Source organism: Salvelinus namaycush, unplaced genomic scaffold (assembly GCF_016432855.1).
Source record: "Salvelinus namaycush isolate Seneca unplaced genomic scaffold, SaNama_1.0 Scaffold1139, whole genome shotgun sequence".
Classification (NCBI taxonomy): domain Eukaryota; kingdom Metazoa; phylum Chordata; class Actinopteri; order Salmoniformes; family Salmonidae; genus Salvelinus; species Salvelinus namaycush.
Genome location: NW_024057830.1, coordinates 63,162 through 83,568, shown reverse-complemented (window position 1 = coordinate 83,568; position 20,407 = coordinate 63,162). Strand labels below are relative to the sequence as shown.

Sequence of the window (20,407 nt, the reverse complement as noted above, 5' to 3'; positions counted from 1 at the left end):
TCTCTAAGGAGCTGTTCTATAAGGAGCTGTTCTATAGCAGGGTCTCTAAGGAGCTGTTCCTATAGCAGGGTCTCTAAGGAGCTGTTCCTATAGCAGGGTCTCTAAGGAGCTGTTCCTATAGCAGGGTCTCTAAGGAGCTGTTCCTATAGCAGGGTCTCTAAGGAGCTGTTCCTATAGCAGGGTCTCTAAGGAGCTGTTCCTATAGCAGGGTCTCTAAGGAGTTGTTCCTATAGCAGGGTCCCTAAGGAGCTGTTCCTTATAGCAGGGTCTCTAAGGAGCTGTTCCTATAGCAGGGTCTCTAAGGAGCTGTTCCTATAGCAGGGTCTCTAAGGAGCTGTTCCTATAGAAGGGTCTCTAAGGAGCTGTTCCTATAGCAGGGTCTCTAAGGAGCTGTTCCTATACCAGGGTCTCTAAGGAGCTGTTCCTATAGCAGGGTCTCTAAGGAGCTGTTCCTATAGCAGGGTCTCTAATGAGCTGTTCCTATAGCAGGGTCTCTAAGGAGCTGTTCCTATAGCAGGGTCTCTAAGGAGCTGTTCCTATAGCAGGGTCTCTAAGGAGCTGTTCCTATAGCAGGGTCTATAAGGAGCTGTTCCTATAGCAGGGTCTCTAAGGAGCTGTTCCTATAGCAGGGTCTCTAAGGAGCTGTTCCTATAAGGAGCTGTTCCTATAGCAGGGTCTCTAAGGAGCTGTTCCTATAAGGAGCTGTTCCTATAGCAGGGTCTCTAAGGAGCTGTTCCTATAGCAGGGTCTCTAAGGAGCTGTTCCTATAGCAGGGTCTCTAAGGGGAAGCTTTCCACATAGCTTTGTCTCTAAGGGGAAGCTGTTCCTATAGCATTGTCTCTAAGGGGAAGCTTTCCACATAGCTTTGTCTCTAAGGGGAAGCTGTTCCTATAGCAGGGTCTCTAAGGAGCTGTTCCTATAGCAGGGTCTCTAAGGAGCTGTTCCTATAGCAGGGTCTCTAAGGGGAAGCTGTTCCTATAGCATTGTCTCTAAGGGGAAGCTGTTCCTATAGCATTGTCTCTAATTCCTTGTGTTCTGTGACTTTTGCTATTTCCTTTCAACAACCAGGTGAAAAGAGTCCCTAACTAATCAATGACCTTAATTGATCAATCAAGTATAAGGGAGGGGCGAAAACCCTCAGAAACTCGGCCCTCCAGCAACTAAGTGTGCCACTCCTACACTAAAGGATTCATCCCACTGTAAAGTGTTCAACTTCTTACTTAGATACCCGAAATCAGAAGTTTTAGCCTGGTCCCAGATCTGTTTTGGGGGGCTAAATACCTTTCAGATGAATATCTTTATAAGTTATTGACAGTATTCTGCTAATAACCTATCAAGGTTGGGAGATTAGTTGTTTACAGGAAGACAGACAACATTTATTTATTGAAACGTGGTGACACAGTGGTCCTATGATAGGTAATCGAGCATCTCTGGGGCCTAGTTTTTCTAAAGTTTCTCTCTGGGATTTCGCCTGTCAAATACATAGAAATGGAATGAATAGAACGGAAGTCCCCATTCAGTTCAATGATTTGTCCATTCTATTTATTTAATCCTATTTGAGAGACGAAATCCAGATACTTTTAGAAAAACTGGGCCTTGGTGAACCTTTGGGCTCACATTGATGATGATGATGATGATGATTTGAAAAATATAAAGAAGAAGAAATGTAGTCTCAGATTATTCAGGAAAAAAAACGTCTCGACGCGATTGCTACAATCCGTGGCACAGATTCCCACTAGATAGCACAGCCACAAAGTCAAAATGTGGCGATAGTAATAATTCTAGAAAACAAAACTTCGTTTTTTAAAATCTTAATTTAAGTTTAGGGTTAGCCATAAGGTTGTCAGTGTAGTTAAGGTTAGGTTTAAAATCCGATTTTAAGAAGATACACTCTAGAAATAGTCGGGTGTTAATGACTTTGTGGCTGTGTTAACTAGTTACGACCTTACACACAGCAAGGTAGAAATACTTCCGGGATTTGAATGTAGTTTTGATATTTTGTTTTAGCTTTCCGGTTTTCAGAAAAGTTCCAATTGTACTTTTGTCCCAAAGTCTCTAATAGTTTCCTGGCGCAGTTTTACATTGATCTAGAGATTAAATCCAAATTAAACGGACGAAGAAATACATCTGAAAGAAATAGAAGGTAAAACTTAGCAAACTTTTCTGGTCGTTTGTTTACGTTTTTTTCGCCAGGAGACATTCATAACTAACAATGGGTAGTCTACAAGTTTTACTTTAAGCAGGCCTAACTTATACTTCTAATCACGGAAACAGAAGATGTTGTATAGAGAAATGGATTACGAATGATTTCGAATTGATATGACTATCTGCCTTCGCAGTCGTGTGACTAGTAGTCAGATGAGAGGAAGACAACGTTACTTCTCACTGCCCTTGCCAACGTGTTGTATAATATGAATGGCCAGTAACTATGTGTGTTGTGACTGTTTTGGGGGGCTATTTGCAATGGGCCAAGCTTATTATACTAGAATTATAGACATTTTATCCGGTTGTTTTACAAATGATTTACGAGACAACTATTCTGTCATTGAATGACAGCAACAGTAATGTTACTAGTTTATGTGTGTGCTTGTAGTATTGGTGAATAACCGCAGGTGGCAGTGTATGCTAACCAAACCAGAACGACCCTGTGGTAGTTGGACAGCTGGAGTGGAGAGTAGGAAGGCTCAGTCAGAGAGGAGGAGGAGGAGAGAGTAGGAAGGCTCAGTCAGAGAGGAGGAGGAGAGGGGTAAAGCTCAGTCAGAGAGGAGGAGGAGGAGGAGAGGAGAGGAGGAAAGCTCAGTCAGAGAGGAGGAGGAGAGGAGAGGAGGAAAGATCAGTCAGAGAGGAGGAGGAGGAGGAGAGGAGGAGGAGGGGCACGGCACTCAAAAGGAAGTGTTCAGCTCGAAATGAAAGGAAGAAGTAGAATCTAATATTTATATTTCCATGTTTCAACTTCTCTGGGCTTGACTGTCTGTAAAATGTGTATTCTGTACAAAGAGAGGAAGGATGATGGTGGAGGGGGAGGACCAGAGAGGGGAGACCTTCATACCCAGTGAGGGAGAGGGGTCTGGTGGACAGGAGGCCATCCACATGGTAAGAACTACCAGGTATCCAGGACACTACTGAGTGTTGATGATAATATGTTTGGGACAAGAAGAGAACATATTAAAAACTGCATTCTGGGGATTTGAAAAACAACAAACCCGGAGTCTCCACCATAGAATTCCATATAGTGAGGGAATATCTCTATGGTCTCCTCTGGATATTCTTCCAGAATCAATTTGGCTAAATATAAATATTTTAAAAGTGACCATTGGAGAGGTTTCCAGATCCCTGAGTCTATTTTAACAATATGAACAATGTGTTATGTTAAATATAGTATGTAATATACAGTAGTATTATTAGATAACACTGTATCATGTCAAGGATATCAGTATTTAGTGCTTATCAGCTTCCTAATATCTAGAACAGATGTGTTATATCACTGGTTCATTCAGCCAGTCTACTGTTCTGATCCGTGTGTTTATGAGATAAGAGGACCATTGTCCAGCTGACTAAGTCATTTGTCCAGTGATGTGGCAGGTAAAGGGCGTGGCACAATGATGTCATCAACAGGTGACTCACCTGTGGCACTGTAGTAGCAAACACACACACACACACACACATTTCCCCGTCTCTCTGTCTACTCTCTCTCTGTTTTGTCTTTCTTCTTTTTGCTTACACACACACACAGCAGTGTTTGTCCAAGGTGACGTTACTGGGTGCAGCAGGTAGAGGTGACTCAGTGTGTCCGGACTGTAAGGTGACTCAGTGTGTCCGGACTGTAAGGTGACTCGGCGTGTCCGGACTGTAAGGTGACTCAGTGTGTCCGGACTGTAAGGTGACTCGGCGTGTCCGGACTGTAAGTTGAATCGGCGTGTCCGGACTGTAAGGTGACTCGGCGTGTCCGGACTGTAAGGTGACTCGGCGTGTCCGGACTGTAAGGTGACTCGGCGTGTCCGGACTGTGAGGTGACTCGGCGTGTCCGGACTGTGAGGTGACTCGGCGTGTCCGGACTGTGAGGTGACTCGGCGTGTCCGGACTGTGAGGTGACTCGGCGTGTCCGGACTGTGAGGTGACTCGGCGTGTCCGGACTGTGAGGTGACTCGGCGTGTCCGGACTGTGAGGTGACTCGGCGTGTCCGGACTGTGAGGTGACTCGGCGTGTCCGGACTGTGAGGTGACTCGGCGTGTCCGGACTGTGAGGTGACTCGGCGTGTCCGGACTGTGAGGTGACTCGGCGTGTCCGGACTGTGAGGTGACTCGGCGTGTCCGGACTGTGAGGTGACTCGGCGTGTCCGGACTGTGAGGTGACTCGGCGTGTCCGGACTGTGAGGTGACTCGGCGTGTCCGGACTGTGAGGTGACTCGGTACAGGTGTTCTATTCTTTCTGTTCTGTTTGTCTGTTTTCACTTCCTACCAGAAGGAGTCCATTGTCGAGGACAACACAGTACCGGATGAGGGTAAGGCAGTAATAAAATCAATGAATCACCCTCTCACCCCTCACCTCTCACCCCAGACCCGATAGCAGTGGCCCCAAACTAGTGGTCCGTGGGCCGAATTTGGCTTTTTTTTTTTTTTTGGACCCCCAATTTTTCTAAGCAAAAATAATAATAATAATAAAACATTTTAGACATAAGACTAAAATCTCATTTTATTTGTCACATGCTTCGTAAACAACAGGTGTGGACTACCAGTGAAATACTTACTTAAGGGTCCTTCACAACAACGCAGAGATAAAGAAAATAGAGAAATAATAGAAAAGTAAAACATGTCATAATAAAAGTGATAATAAATCCACAAAGTGTAACGATAACTTGACTATATACAACAGAAAAATCAACTCCAAGTGATTTTAATTTTGGAAATCTGTTCCAAAATATTCCCACGCATTAGAGAGATATGTGATCGTATATAAATGTAAGCAAGTTTTTAAATTATGTTTTCATCAAATATTAGATCTGTTTGGGCTTCTTGATCTCTACCATCTAGGTTCACGGAAGCCAACCACAGGACCAGTGGTTGTCACGGGAAACTTGAAAATGCCCGCCATCGAGAAACTGGAACAGGTTCGCAAATGGAGCATCACTACTTATAAGGTGAGAGAGGGGGAGGGAGGGGGGGGGGGTCAGGGGGGAGGGGAGAAAGGGAGGGAGAGAGAGGGGGGAGGGAGGGAGGAGAGGGGGAGGAGAGGGGAGGGGGGGAGGAAAGAGAGATGGGGGGGTCAGGGGGGAGGAGAGAAAGGGAGGGAGAGAGGGGGGGAGGAGGGGGAGAGCAAGTTACTCTTTAAGAAACTCCTTTCTCTGCTTGTCCTGCATGTTACATCTCTTTCTCTCTTTCATCTCTCCTCCTCTCCCCTTCCTCTGTCCCTCTCTTCTCCTCTCTCTCTCTCCTCCCCAGTGTACTAAGCAGGTTCTGTCAGAGAAGATGGGTCGTGGATCCCGTACGGTCGACCCAGAACTCGAGGCCCGCATCGACATTCTCCGTGATGACCGCCGCCGTTATGATCATGTGACCTGCTTGGCCCAGACACTCGCCACGCAGCTCGCCCAGGTCACGCAGACGCAAAGGACTCTGGGCGATGCCTTCACCGAGCTCAGCCTCAAAACGCCGCCACTAAACGTGAGAGATTTTAATACATTTTATTTTGAAAGAACATTCCTCTAGTCTGGCTACCAGTCCTCTAGTCTGGCTACCAGTCCTCTAGTCTGGCTACCAGTCCTCTAGTCTGGCTACCAGTCCTCTAGTCTGGCTACCAGTCCTCTAGTCTGGCTACCAGTCCTCTAGTCTGGCTACCAGTCCTCTAGTCTGGGTACCAGTCCTCTAGTCTGGGTACCAGTCATCTAGTCTGGGTACCAGTCATCTAGTCTGGGTACCAGTCCTCTAGTCTGGGTACCAGTCCTCTAGTCTGGGTACCAGTCCTCTAGTCTGGGTACCAGTCCTCTAGTCTGGGTACCAGTCCTCTAGCACCGTCCTCTAGCACCGTCCTCCAGCACCGTCCTCTAGCACCGTCCTCTAGCACCGTCCTCTAGCACCGTCCTCTAGCACCGTCCTCCAGCACCGTCCTCCAGCACTGTCCTCCAGCACCGTCCTCCAGCACCGTCCTCCAGCACCGTCCTCTAGCACTGTCCTCCAGCACCGTCCTCCAGCACCATATACCAGCACTGTCCTCGAGCACTGTCCTCGAGCACTGTCCTCGAGCACTGTCCTCTAGCACCGTCCTCTAGCATCGTCCTCCAGCACCGTCCTCCAGCACCGTCCTCTAGCACTGTCCTCTAGCACTGTCCTCCAGCACCATATACCAGCACTGTCCTCCAGCACTGTCCTCCAGCACTGTCCTCCAGCACTGTCCTCCAGCACTGTCCTCCAGCACTGTCCTCTAGCACTGTCCTCTAGCACTGTCCTCCAGCACCATATACCAGCACTGTCCTCTAGCACCGTCCTCTAGCACCGTCCTCCAGCACCGTCCTCCAGCACTGTCCACCAGCACCATAAACCAGCACCGTCCTCTAGCACCGTCCTCTAGCACCGTCCTCCAGCACCGTCCTCTAGCACCGTCCTCTAGCACCGTCCTCTAGCACTGTCCTCTAGCACCATATACCAGCACCATCCTCTAGCACTGTCCTCCAGCACCATTTACCAGCACCGTCCTCTAGCACTGTCCTCCAGCACCATATACCAGCACCGTCCTCTAGCACCGTCCTCTAGCACCGTCCTCTAGCACCGTCCTCTAGCACCATATACCAGCACCGTCCTCTAGCACCGTCCTCTAGCACCGTCCTCTAGCACCATATACCAGCACCGTCCTCTAGCACCGTCCTCTAGCACCATATACCAGCACCGTCCTCTAGCACTGTCCTCCAGCACCATATACCAGCACCGTCCTCTAGCACTGTCCTCCAGCACCATATACCAGCACCGTCCTCTAGCACTGTCCTCCAGCACCATCCTCAGACAATTGCTTTTATTTTTGGTTTAATTCAAATTTCTGGATAAGGCTTAAAATACAGACTTGAATGTTTTAAACAGTTTTTGTGTGTAAATGTCTTCTCAAAGCCTCTTCTTCTGGTCTGCATTTCTCAGGTAGAGTTTGGTCTGAACGGGGACACCCAGCGGTTCCTGTCTAAGAGCGGAGAGGTCCTGGTCTCGGCTATGAACTCTTTCACCTCCGATATGAACACGCTGGTTAACAAAACTATAGAGGACACCATGGTTAACGTCAAACACTACGAGACAGCCAGGTAACACACACACTAACAGACAGACAGACAGACAGACACAACACAACACAACACAACACAACAGCCTTTGTGTCATCTCACTAGGCCAGGGACCATGTTGGCTCGAGGACCACATCGGGATGTAAAAATTCAACACAATGAAATGTCTTACAGGATAGAGTACGATGCGTACCGTTGTGACCTGGAGGACTTGAACCTGGGACCTCGAGACACCGCCACCCTCCCCAAACTAGAGCAGGCCCAGAGAACCTTCCAGAACCAGAGGGAGAAGTACGAGAAGAGCCGAAACGACCTGTCAGTCAAACTCAGACTACTGGAGGAGAATAAGGTAAGGAGATGAGGTAAGGAGATGAGGTAAGGAGATGAGGTAAGGAGATGAGGTAAGGAGATGAGGTAAGGAGACGAGGTCAAATAGGGGGTGCATTTATTTGTCCTTTTTCACTGCATGAGGCGCTGGGTGTCCCGGACCGCTGGGTAGCACCGGACCGCTGGGTAGCACCGGACCGCTGGGTATCACCGGACCGCTGGGTAGCACCGGACCGCTGGGTGTCCCGGACCGCTGGGTAGCACCGGACCGCTGGGTAGCACCGGACCGCTGGGTGTCACCGGACCGCTGGGTGTCACCGGACCGCTGGGTGACCCGGACCGCTGGGTATCCCGGACCGCTGGGTGTCACCGGACCGCTGGGTAGCACCGGACCGCTGGGTAGCACCGGACCGCTGGGTATCCCGGACCGCTGGGTATCCCGGACCGCTGGGTGTCACCGGACCGCTGGGTAGCACCGGACCGCTGGGTAGCACCGGACCGCTGGGTAGCACCGGACCGCTGGGTATCCCGGACCGCTGGGTATCCCGGACCGCTGGGTGTCACCGGACCGCTGGGTGTCACCGGACCGCTGGGTGTCACCGGACCGCTGGGTATCCCGGACCGCTGGGTATCCCGGACCGCTGGGTGTCACCGGACCGCTGGGTGTCACCGGACCGCTGGGTGTCACCGGACCGCTGGGTAGCACCGGACCGCTGGGTATCCCGGACCGCTGGGTGTCACCGGACCGCTGGGTGTCACCGGACCGCTGGGTAGCACCGGACCGCTGGGTAGCACCGGACCGCTGGGTAGCACCGGACCGCTGGGTAGCACCGGACCGCCACCCTGGAGGGAGAGTGGGAAATGAGTGGGAAACGAGGGAGGGAGAGTGGGAGGGGTGGATTTGGATGGAACACACTCATTCACCCTCTCCCTCCCTCTCTTCCCCCCTCCTCTCCCATCTCCCTCCCTCCCTCCCCTCTCTTCCCCCCTCCTCTCCCATCTCCCTCCCTCCCCTCTCTTCCCCCCTCCTCTCCCCTCTCTCTCTCTCTCCCTCCTCTCTCTCTCCCCCCCAGGTAAAGGTTCTCCAACATCAGTTGGTATTGTTCCATGGTGCTGTAGCCTCCTGCAGCACCTCCAACCACCAGCACCTGGAGCTCAGCCTGCAGCAGGCAAGCACCAAGCTACCCATGCCCGGCACGGAGCCTCCTTCCTGGCTAGAGGAGAGCTTATCACCCCAATAACCATCCACCATGTCTGGGGGTCCATGAAACCTTCCAGTATCTGAATGCAAGTTGGGGCCTCTCAACTGCCACCTCTGTGGGCCAAAACAGAGTGTATTGCCGACACTCCTGTAGGAGCTATAGGTTCTCCTCTTACCCTATAGGTCCTCCTCTTACCCTATAAGTTCTCCTCTTACCCTATAGGTCCTCCTCTTACCCTATAGGTTCTCCTCTTACCCTATAGGTTCTCCTCTTACCCTATAGGTTCTCCTCTTACCCTATAGGTCCTCCTCTTACCCTATAAGTTCTCCTCTTACCCTATAGGTCCTCCTCTTACCCTATAGGTTCTCCTCTTACCCTATAGGTTCTCCTCTTACCCTATAAGTTCTCCTCTTACCCTATAGGTTCTCCTCTTACCCTATAGGTTCTCCTCTTACCCTATAGGTTCTCCTCTTACCCTATAGGTTCTCCTCTTACCCTATAGGTTCTCCTCTTACCCTATAGGTCCTCCTCTTACCCTATAGGTTCTCCTCTTACCCTATAGGTTCTCCTCTTAACCTATAGGTCCTCCTCTTACCCTATAGGTTCTCCTCTTACCCTATAGGTTCTCCTCTTACCCTATAGGTCCTCCTCTTACCCTATAAGTTCTCCTCTTACCCTATAGGTCCTCCTCTTACCCTATAGGTTCTCCTCTTACCCTATAGGTTCTCCTCTTACCCTATAAGTTCTCCTCTTACCCTATAGGTTCTCCTCTTACCCTATAGGTTCTCCTCTTACCCTATAGGTTCTCCTCTTACCCTATAGGTTCTCCTCTTACCCTATAGGTTCTCCTCTTACCCTATAGGTCCTCCTCTTACCCTATAGGTTCTCCTCTTACCCTATAGGTTCTCCTCTTAACCTATAGGTCCTCCTCTTACCCTATAGGTCCTCCTCTTACCCTATAAGTTCTCCTCTTACCCTATAGGTCCTCCTCTTACCCTATAGGTTCTCCTCTTACCCTATAGGTTCTCCTCTTACCCTATAGGTTCTCCTCTTACCCTATAGGTCCTCCTCTTACCCTATAGGTTCTCCTCTTACCCTATAGGTTCTCCTCTTACCCTATAGGTTCTCCTCTTACCCTATAGGTTCTCCTCTTACCCTATAGGTTCTCCTCTTACCCTATAGGTTCTCCTCTTAACCTATAGGTTCTCCTCTTACCCTATAGGTTCTCCTCTTACCCTATAGGTCCTCCTCTTACCCTATAGGTTCTCCTCTTACCCTATATGTTCTATAGGTTCTCCTCTTACCCAATAGGTTCTCCTCTTACCCTATAGGTTCTATAGGTTCTCCTCTTAACCTATAGGTTCTCCTCTTACCCTATAGGTTCTATAGGTTCTCCTCTTAACCTATAGGTTCTCCTCTTACCCTATATGTTCTATAGGTTCTCCTCTTAACCTATAGGTTCTCCTCTTACCCTATAGGTTCTCCTCTTACCCTATAGGTTCTCCTCTTACCCTATAGGTTCTCCTCTTACCCTATAGGTCCTCCTCTTACCCTATATGTTCTATAGGTTCTCCTCTTACCCAATAGGTTCTCCTCTTACCCAATAGGTTCTCCTCTTACCCTATAGGTTCTCCTCTTACCCTATAGGTTCTCCTCTTACCCTATAGGTCCTCCTCTTACCCTATAGGACCTATAGGTTCTCCTCTTACCCTATAGGTTCTCCTCTTAACCTATAGGTTCTCCTCTTACCCTATAGGTTCTCCTCTTAACCTATAGGTTCTCCTCTTACCCTATAGGTCCTCCTCTTACCCTATAGGTTCTCCTCTTACCCTATAGGTTCTCCTCTTACCCTATAGGTTCTCCTCTTACCCTATAGGTTCTATAGGTTCTCCTCTTACCCTATAGGTTCTCCTCTTACCCTATATGTTCTATAGGTTCTCCTCTTACCCTATAGGTTCTCCTCTTACCCTATAGGTCCTCCTCTTACCCTATAGGTTCTCCTCTTACCCTATAGGTCCTCCTCTTACCCTATAGGTTCTCCTCTTACCCTATAGGTCCTCCTCTTACCCTATAGGTCCTCCTCTTACCCTATAGGTTCTATAGGTTCTCCTCTTACCCTATAGGTTCTCCTCTTACCCTATAGGTTCTCCTCTTACCCTATAGGTTCTATAGGTTCTCCTCTTACCCTATAGGTTCTCCTCTTACCCTATAGGTTCTATAGGTTCTCCTCTTACCCTATAGGTTCTCCTCTTACGCTATAGGTTCTCTAAAGGACCAAACTAACATGTGATGCTGAGATATGGAACCAAAGCCAGAGACTGTAGAATGTTCTAGACTGTTAGAACCTTTTACACTCTAGAACCTTCTGGACTTTAAGGACCTTTAGATCCTACCAGAATCAACTACACTGAACAAAAATATAAAAACGCACAAACAATTTCTACGATTTTTCTGAGTTACAGTTCATATAAGGAAATCAGTCGATGTAAATAAATTAATTAGGTCCTAATCTATGGATTTCACATGACTGTGCAGGGGTGCAGCCTTGGAGGGCATAGCCCCCCCCCCCCGGTCCTGCAGGTGATGAAGCCAGATGTGGAGGTCCTGTGTGCTGACGTGGTTACATGTGGTCTGCAGTTGTGATGCCAGTTGGACGTACTGCCAATTTCTCTAAAACAACATTGGAGGTGGCTTGTAGTAGAGAAATGAACATGCAATTATCTGGCAACAGCTCTGGTGGACATTCCTGTTGTCAGCATGCCAATTACACTCTCCCTCAACTTGAGACATCTGTGGCATTTTAGAGTGGCCTTTTATTGTCCCCAGCACAAGGTGCACCTATGTAATGATCATGCCGTTTTAATCAGCTTCTTGATATGCCACACCTGTCAGGTGGATGGATTATCTTGGCAAAGGAGAAATGCTCACTAACAGGAATGTAAACACATTTGTGCACAACATTTGAGAGAAATAAGCTTTTTGTGTGTATGGAACATTTCGGGTATCTTTTATTTCAGCTCATGAAACATGGGACCAACACTTTTTACATGTTGCGTTTTATATTTTTGTTCAGTGTAATTCCAAATGCATCTTTTGCACTTGTCTATCTACCAAAAATAACAATTGTATAATTGTGTGTTTTTGAATATAAACACAATTTAATGCCAAATATTGTAATCGAGATCAACATTATTCTTCGTGTACGGTATACGTGTTTTGTGTTTTGCATCTTTCAAATAGGAAATTGAAAAAGCACTCGTGCATCTGAGTTTATCTTTTGTTGCAGGTGCTTGGTAACAGTTGAATAACATGAGACAAAAAGAATAAACCCACACACACTGCTCCTTTAAGCTTTACGTATCGACCTCCCGTCCAATCAGAGGCTGATACATAAAGCTTATTACAGAGCAGTGAGCTTTCTTTTTTTTCTTCTCAAATCTTAAAATAGGGAAAGCACTTGCGCATCTGAGTGGGCTTTTGTTGCAGGTGCATGGGAATCATTTGTGGCGATCTTAAAGAAAATGACTTGCACACTGCTCTTGCCAGTGTTACTTAGATTTGTTAAGCTTTTATGTATTGGACCTGTTGTCCTTCCTCAGAGCTTTTTTGGTGTGTTTTTGAATCTTGCCCATTAAAATGTTGTGAACAATTTGTTTTCTCATGTCTTTGTCATGTCAGAAAATGTGTATGTTGAATGTTAATGTTTATTTACTTATTCACTTTTTATAGTCCCAGTCAGTGTTTTTTCCAGTCATGTGATCAGCTCATTAACATAACGTAATAGATATATATTTTTTTTTAGGACAGCATTTATGACATCACTCACTATGACATAATTTTTCCTTCTCAGGGTTCCATAAGCAGTGTTCTAGAATGTCTCATTGTACTGTGTGTTTACTTGGCAACCGTCAGATGCCTAAACAAAGAGACTAGGGGCTATTCTCTCTCCACAGAGCTAATGCTCTGGTTTCAGCCTTGCTAGTTCCCAACGCTAAGGCTTCAATCCCGTTTCTCCCACCCTTCTCCCAAAGTGTACACTTGCGGACTTCCCGTCATGGTTTTAACAATGGTGGAAACTCCGTCCAGCCAATGCTTACACCAATCCAATGCTTTTAAATTACATTATTGGGATTGTGCAAGTGCACACTTTGGGTGAAAGGTGGAGAATGTTGTTTTTACGTCATTTCAACGAAACGTGGAATAGACGTTGAATTGATGTCTGTGCCCAGTGGGTAAGGTCTGGTTTCAGGCACAGTCTCGGACTGTCCAGCTATTTCCCATGGAATAAAAAACTGCCATTTAGAAACATTCAAATGACCAATGGTATTAGGAGAGCGCTATAGTAATTGGAGAATTGATTGGCCAATTGAGAACATGCCTTCACTGCTAAACCTGTTTTGACGATCTGCTGTGTGGCCGTGTCGGTGTATGTCCGTATCTAGGGTCATTTTGCTCTGTCCACTGGGCAGCGATGACCGACTCACTGTCAGACTAATCTAGGATACGGAAAACTCTATTCTCTACACTGACTTTACCCAGCTAAGTGTTTACTTAAAGGGAAGATCTGTGGTGCAGCAGTTGAACTAAGTTCATGAGGCATTCATAAGTTACTATTTAACAATCAATGGCTATTTGATTAAAATGCTTGTACCAATTGCAGATTGCCCTTTTAATTGTGACTGATACAGTGGCACACACTGCAGCTAATTACTGGGAGGGAAACCACTTTAATTCAAAGACAAGTACTATGGTGCCAAGGGAGGGACAGGCTGAGCTGTTATCTACCCTTAACACACTCCCTTCACACACAGCCTGCCCACAAGCATGACATCATGGCACACAGAGGCTGCATCATATAGTAGGCAACCCTTTTCATTCGTTTGATATTGCTTTTCCTCTGTACTGTATTCTACAGTCAATATAGGGCTATCAACAATAATCTATTCCACTCTCTCTCTCGTCACACCTGAGCGAGCCGCGCTGGGGGTGTCCACGCATGCGCACCACTCTCCCTACGCACTCCCGCTCAACCGGTGTCGGGAGAAGCTCGTGCCAGTTCTACGGGTAGGTCCGTAGGAGAGGTCTGCGCTTTGTGCGCTGGCAAATGATCCGTTTCTTCTCCTGCTATACCGAACTCCATTCTCCTCGGTTTGACTAGGAATATATCTGCGCGTGCATGCCCCGATTTAACGGTAAGTTTTTGTGACAATAAACGGTATTTGCACATTTTTTTGGTCGCCAACGGTTTGGCATTGGAACTACTCATCTCACACTCGGTCATGTGGTTAGCTGTGCCTACCATGTCATAAAACGATGACACTTCAGGGGATTGTAGTGTATACCTAGTGTTAGTAATCACACTGTCATCCTCAGCTGTCCTTTTTGGCGTTAGTTTGGTTCAATAATAGTGACCATGTGCAGCCGGATTTCCATCCACCAGCTCTAGTTGCGGTCATCTGCGTTTGTTTGATTAGCTTCATTTTTAAATGTATTTTTCTTGTAAAATAATTGCCACCGCAGGTCTCTATATGGTGTAATTGCAGACCGCAATTCGGGGCGTTTCTTGATGTGGGCGTTTTAGTGATATCAGGGAACAACCATTGGTGCCTGCCATCGGTCAGTTCCGGTGTTATGAGACTGATTGGTTTTCGACACAGATTATTTGTTTACATAGCAGGTTAGGGGATTTAGCATGGCAGGTTGGGAGATTTAGCATGGCAAGTTAGGGGATTTAGCATGGCAGGTTAGGGGATTTAGCATGGCAGGTTAGGGGATTTAGCATGGCAGGTTAGGGGATTTAGCATGGCAGGTTAGGGGATTTAGCATGGCAGGTTAGGGGATTTAGCATAGCAGGTTAGGGGATTTAGCATGGCAGGTTAAGGGATTTAGCATGGCAGGTTAGGCGATTTAGCATGGCAGGTTAGAGGATTTAGCATGGCAGTTTAGGGAATTTAGCATGGCAGGTTAGGGGATTTAGCATGGCAGGTTAGGAGATTTAGCATGGCAGGTTAGGGGATTTAGCATGGCAGGTTAGGGGATTTAGCATGGCAGGTTAGGCGATTTAGCATGGCAGGTTAGGAGATTTAGCATGGCAGGTTAGGGGATTTAGCATGGCAGGTTAGGGGATTTAGCATAGCAGGTTAGGGGATTTAGCATGGCAGGTTAGGGGATTTAGCATGGCAGGTTAGGGGATTTAGCATGGCAGGTTAGGGGATTTAGCATGGCAGGTTAGGAGATTTAGCATGGCAGGTTAGGGGATTTAGCATGGCAGGTTAGGGGATTTTGCATGGCAGGTTAGGGGAATGAGGTTAAGGTTAGGAGAATGGTTAGGCTTAGCTACAATCATACACGAAAGAAACGCCCATAGACCAATGGCGAGCGTCAATGGGCGTAACTTCCCATCAATAAACACCGATATCAGAAAACATCCCTAATTACTGTCTGTTTACACCCTTCTCGCGATCTGACCAATGACGTGTATAAACCCCGTATTGCCCATGCTACGTTTTAGCCAATGAGAGGCTTTGAAGCCAGCACTCGGCCATCCAGTAGGAGAAGTCCTCCATACGAATGAATGGGATTCTACGGTATTTAATTTAAATGTTTCAAGGACAAAATTAAATGTATTTAAGTATTTTTTGTTGTTGTTGTTGTGGGGACAGTAACATTAGAACTTTCAAACAAATTATACTTTAATAAGGACATTTATTTTTTAATTTACTCACCTTATAATATACTTTTTTTTTTTTTTAAGTACGCATGAAGGTGTCTATAATAGAATAAACAAATGTAGACATTAATAACTGTATTTCTATAACTTGCTAAATATGTTTACATTGAAGGAGGAGAACCAAGATGGCGGAGCGGTGGCTTCAAAACAGCACTCCCTGTTAGTCATCTAGTGTGTATAAATCATTGAATCTGACTGTAATATTGTTGTCAATGACCAGCCTCTGTATGGAGTTAAACAGGGGCCAACATTAGGCGCCTTAGGCGGCCTGGAGCACCCGTCCAAATAAAATATTGTTCATTTATTTGACTGAGACGCGCCTCGACAGAAAACACATCAATCTCTGATAAGAGTGAAACAGCACCTCTCTGTCTCATTATGTGTAGACCATGTATCTGATGCTGTCTGGACAGTGAAACAGCACCTCTCTGTCTCAGTATGTGTAGTCCATGTATCTGATGCTGTCTGGACAGTGAAACAGCACCTCTCTATCTCAGTATGTGTAGACCATGTATCTGATGCTGTCTGGACAGTGAAACAGCACCTCTCTGTCTCATTGTGTGTAGACCATGTATCTGATGCTGTCCAGACAGTGAAACAGCACCTCTCTGTCTCAGTATGTGTAGACCATGTATCTGATGCTGTCTGGACAGTGAAACAGCACCTCTCTGTCTCAGTATGTGTAGACCATGTATCTGATGCTGTCTGGACAGTGAAACAGCACCTCTCATTCTCAGTATGTGTAGACCATGTATCTGATGCTGTCTGGACAGTGAAACAGCACCTCTCTGTCTCAGTATGTGTAGACCATGTATCTGATGCTGTCTGGACAGTGAAACAGCACCTCTCTGTCTCAGTATGTGTAGACCATGTATCTGATGCTGTCTGGACAGTGAAACAGCACCTCTCTGTCTCAGTATGTGTAGACCATGTATCTGATGCTGTCTGGACAGTGAAACAGCACCTCTCTGTCTCAGTATGTGTAGACCATGTATCTGATGCTGTCTGGACCAAAAAGAGTATGGCATGTCATACTAGAGGTGAAGGGAGAGGGCTCAATCCGATTTAAATGGGTCCAGATTAAGCCCAATGCGTTTCTATGGGTATGCTATGCAGACCTAAGTTTGTCGCCTGCCTGTTGCACTTCATTAGCGATAGCTCAAGACCGATGGAACGGTGGAAGGAATAAAAAGAGAACGAACCCATATTTTTATCAGGATATTTTCTGTTTTTATTTGCCAGATTTAGGCCTATGTATTTTACTTAGTTGACGATGGAAGTTATAGACCTACTGCTGCACTGGCCTATAGGCTATCTCTGAGTTATAGACCTACTGCTGGCCTATAGGCTATCTCTGAGTTATAGACCTACTGCTGGCCTATAGGCTATCTCTGAGTTATAGACCTACTGCTGCACTGGCCTATAGGCTATCTCTGAGTTATAGACCTACTGCTGCACTGGCCTATAGGCTATCTCTGAGTTATAGACCTACTGCTGGCCTATAGGCTATCTCTGAGTTATAGACCTACTGCTGCACTGGCCTATAGGCTATCTCTGAGTTATAGACCTACTGCTGCACTGGCCTATAGGCTATCTCTGAGTTATAGACCTACTGCTGGCCTATAGGCTATCTCTGAGTTATAGACCTACTGCTGGCCTATAGGCTATCTCTGAGTTATAGACCTACTGCTGGCCTATAGGCTATCTCTGAGTTATAGACCTACTGCTGGCCTATAGGCTATCTCTGAGTTATAGACCTACTGCTGCACTGGCCTATAGGCTATCTCTCTGAGTTATAGACCTACTGCTGCACTGGCCGATAGGCTATCTCTGAGTTATAGACCTACTGCTGCACTGGCCGATAGGCTATCTCTCTGAGTTATAGACCTACTGCTGCACTGGCCGATAGGCTATCTCTGAGTTATAGACCTACTGCTGGCCTATAGGCTATCTCTGAGTTATAGACCTACTGCTGCACTGGCCTATAGGCTATCTCTCTGAGTTATAGACCTACTGCTGCACTGGCCGATAGGCTATCTCTGAGTTATAGACCTACTGCTACACTGGCCTATAGGCTATCTCTGAGTTATAGACCTACTGCTGGCCTATAGGCTATCTCTGAGTTATAGACCTACTGCTGCACTGGCCGATAGGCTATCTCTGAGTTATAGACCTACTGCTGCACTGGCCGATAGGCTATCTCTCTGAGTTATAGACCTACTGCTGCACTGGCCTATAGGCTATCTCTGAGTTATAGACCTACTGCTGCACTGGCCGATAGGCTATCTCTGAGTTATAGACCTACTGCTACACTGGCCTATAGGCTATCTCTGAGTTATAGACCTACTGCTGGCCTATAGGCTATCTCTGAGTTATAGACCTACTGCTGCACTGGCCGATAGGCTATCTCTCTGAGTTATAGACCTACTGCTGCACTGGCCGATAGGCTATCTCTCTGAGTTATAGACCTACTGCTGCACTGGCCTATAGGCTATCTCTGAGTTATAGACCTACTGCTGCACTGGCCGATAGGCTATCTCTCTGAGTTATAGACCTACTGCTGCACTGGCCGATAGGCTATCTCTCTGAGTTCTATGGAAGTTATAACCTATAGGCCTATGCAGTAGTAGGTCTATCTCTGAGTGCTATGCTCTAATGTCTTTAGCCGCCAATGGATCATGGTGTCAATGTGTCCATACGGCAGAGGTTGGTGATCTCACAAAATAGTTTAATTTAAACTTTTAGATTTTGATCATTTTAATTCAGATTTTTATGATTAATCAATGATTTTAAGAAACTGAAACAAAACTGTTCCAATAAAATGTGCGTAAGAAAATCATAACTGGTTCGCAGATCAGTAGAAATGATCAAATAAAACTTCCCAAAACTTGAAACTCGTCGCTTGTGGTCTTTACCATAACACACATAGGTCTCCCCTTATCATAACACACATAGGTCTCCCCTTATCATATCACACATAGGTCTCCCCTTATCATAACACACATAGGTCTCCCCTTATCATATCACACATAGGTCTCCCCTTATCATAACACACATAGGTCTCCCCTTATCATAACACACATAGGTCTCCCCTTATCATATCACGCATAGGTCTCCCCTTATCATATCACACATAGGTCTCCCCTTATCATAACACACATAGGTCTCCCCTTATCATATCACACATAGGTCTCCCCTTATCATATCACACATAGGTCTCCCCTTATCATATCACACATAGGTCTCCCCTTATCATATCACACATAGGTCTCCCCTTATGGAAATCTGTCCGTGACCCAACTCTCCCAGGGTGTCTCGGGGAGTTGCAAAAAACACAATTCACACCTCACACTGGTCCAGGTTACCCACTGGTCCAGGTTACCCACTGGTCCAGGTTACCCGCTGGTCCTGGTTACCCGCTGGTCCAGGTTACCCGCTGGTCCAGGTTACCCGCTGGTCCAGGTTACCCGCTGGTCCAGGTTACCCGCTGGTCCAGGTTACCCGCTGGTCCAGGTTACCCGCTGGTCCAGGTTACCCGCTGGTCCATGTTACCCGCTGGTCCAGGTTACCCACTGGTCCTGGTTACCCACTGGTCCAGGTTACCCGCTGGTCCAGGTTACCCGCTGGTCCAGGTTACACGCTGGTCCAGGTTACCCGCTGGTCCAGGTTACCCGCTGGTCCAGGTTACACGCTGGTCCAGGTTACCCGCTGGTCCAGGTTACCCGCTGGTCCAGGTTACACGCTGGTCCAGGTTACCCGCTGGTCCAGGTTACCCGCTGGTCCAGGTTACACGCTGGTCCAGGTTACACACTCGTACATGCAGTGAAACAACAAATATATGCACCCCCTATTTGACCGTTGACCTTTTTTAATTCAAATGCCGGTCCAACTGATTCATTCTGGCGCCGGCCCTATAAGTTAAGGCTCTAAAACCTGCCGTGAGATCACCACTACAGGCTTTATGATGGAGATGATCACCACTACGGGGTCTATGATGGAGATGATCACCACTACGGGCTCTACGATGGAGATGATCACCACTACGGGCTCTACGATGGAGATGATCACCACTACGGGCTCTACGATGGAGATGATCACCACTACGGGTTCTACGATGGAGATGATCACCACTACGGGCTCTAGGATGGAGATGATCACCACTACGGGCTCTACGATGGAGATGATCACCACTACGGGCTCTACGATGGAGATGATCACCACTACGGGCTCTACGATGGAGATGATCACCACTACGGGCTCTAGGATGGAGATGATCACCACTACGGGCTCTAGGATGGAGATGATCACCACTACGGGCTCTACGATGGAGATGATCACCACTACGGGCTCTAGGATGGAGATGATCACCACTACGGGGTCTAGGATGGAGATGATCACCACTACGGGCTCTACGATGGAGATGATCACCACTACGGGCTCTACGATGGAGATGATCACCACTACGGGCTCTAGGATGGAGATGATCACCACTACGGGCTCTAGGATGGAGATGATCACCACTACGGGCTCTAGGATGGAGATGATCACCACTACGGGCTCTACGATGGAGATGATCACCACTACGGGCTCTACGATGGAGATGATCACCACTACGGGCTCTACGATGGAGATGATCACCACTACGGGCTCTAGGATGGAGATGATCACCACTACGGGCTCTAGGATGGAGATGATCACCACTACGGGCTCTAGGATGGAGATGATCACCACTACGGGCTCTAGGATGGAGATGATCACCACTACGGGCTCTACGATGGAGATGATCACCACTACGGGCTCTACGATGGAGATGATCACCACTACGGGCTTTACGATGGAGATGATCACCACTACGGGCTCTACGATGGAGATGATCACCACTACGGGCTC

General features: G+C 47.4%; 2 protein-coding genes across 4 annotated transcripts in view; both read left to right on the top strand.

The window, feature by feature from the left end:
• Positions 1-1,982: 1,982 nt before the first annotated feature.
• On the top strand, positions 1,983-11,282 carry LOC120035897 (arfaptin-1-like). Of its 3 annotated transcripts, none has more exons than XM_038982360.1 (8): positions 1,983-2,143; positions 2,998-3,093; positions 4,462-4,501; positions 5,031-5,137; positions 5,439-5,660; positions 7,122-7,279; positions 7,433-7,607; positions 8,659-11,282. In XM_038982360.1, the coding sequence occupies exons 2-8, from the start codon at positions 3,007-3,009 to the stop codon at positions 8,824-8,826; spliced, it is 957 nt and encodes a 318-aa protein (XP_038838288.1). In that variant the 5' UTR covers positions 1,983-2,143; positions 2,998-3,006; the 3' UTR covers positions 8,827-11,282. The 3 variants fall into 3 exon arrangements, with proteins under 3 accessions (XP_038838288.1, XP_038838289.1, XP_038838290.1); XM_038982361.1 differs by lacking the exon at positions 8,659-11,282 and adding an exon at positions 7,730-8,601; XM_038982362.1 differs by lacking the exons at positions 1,983-2,143; positions 4,462-4,501 and having other exon boundaries at positions 2,995-3,093.
• A 2,376-nt stretch (positions 11,283-13,658) lies between these two features.
• The window catches only part of LOC120035899 (FH2 domain-containing protein 1-like), a 50,193-nt gene continuing 43,444 nt past the window's right edge, over positions 13,659-20,407 (top strand). Inside the window, exon 1 of the mRNA XM_038982364.1 lies at positions 13,659-13,979. The gene's annotated coding sequence lies outside the window, so the exon portion shown is untranslated. The remainder of the gene's footprint in view (positions 13,980-20,407) is intronic.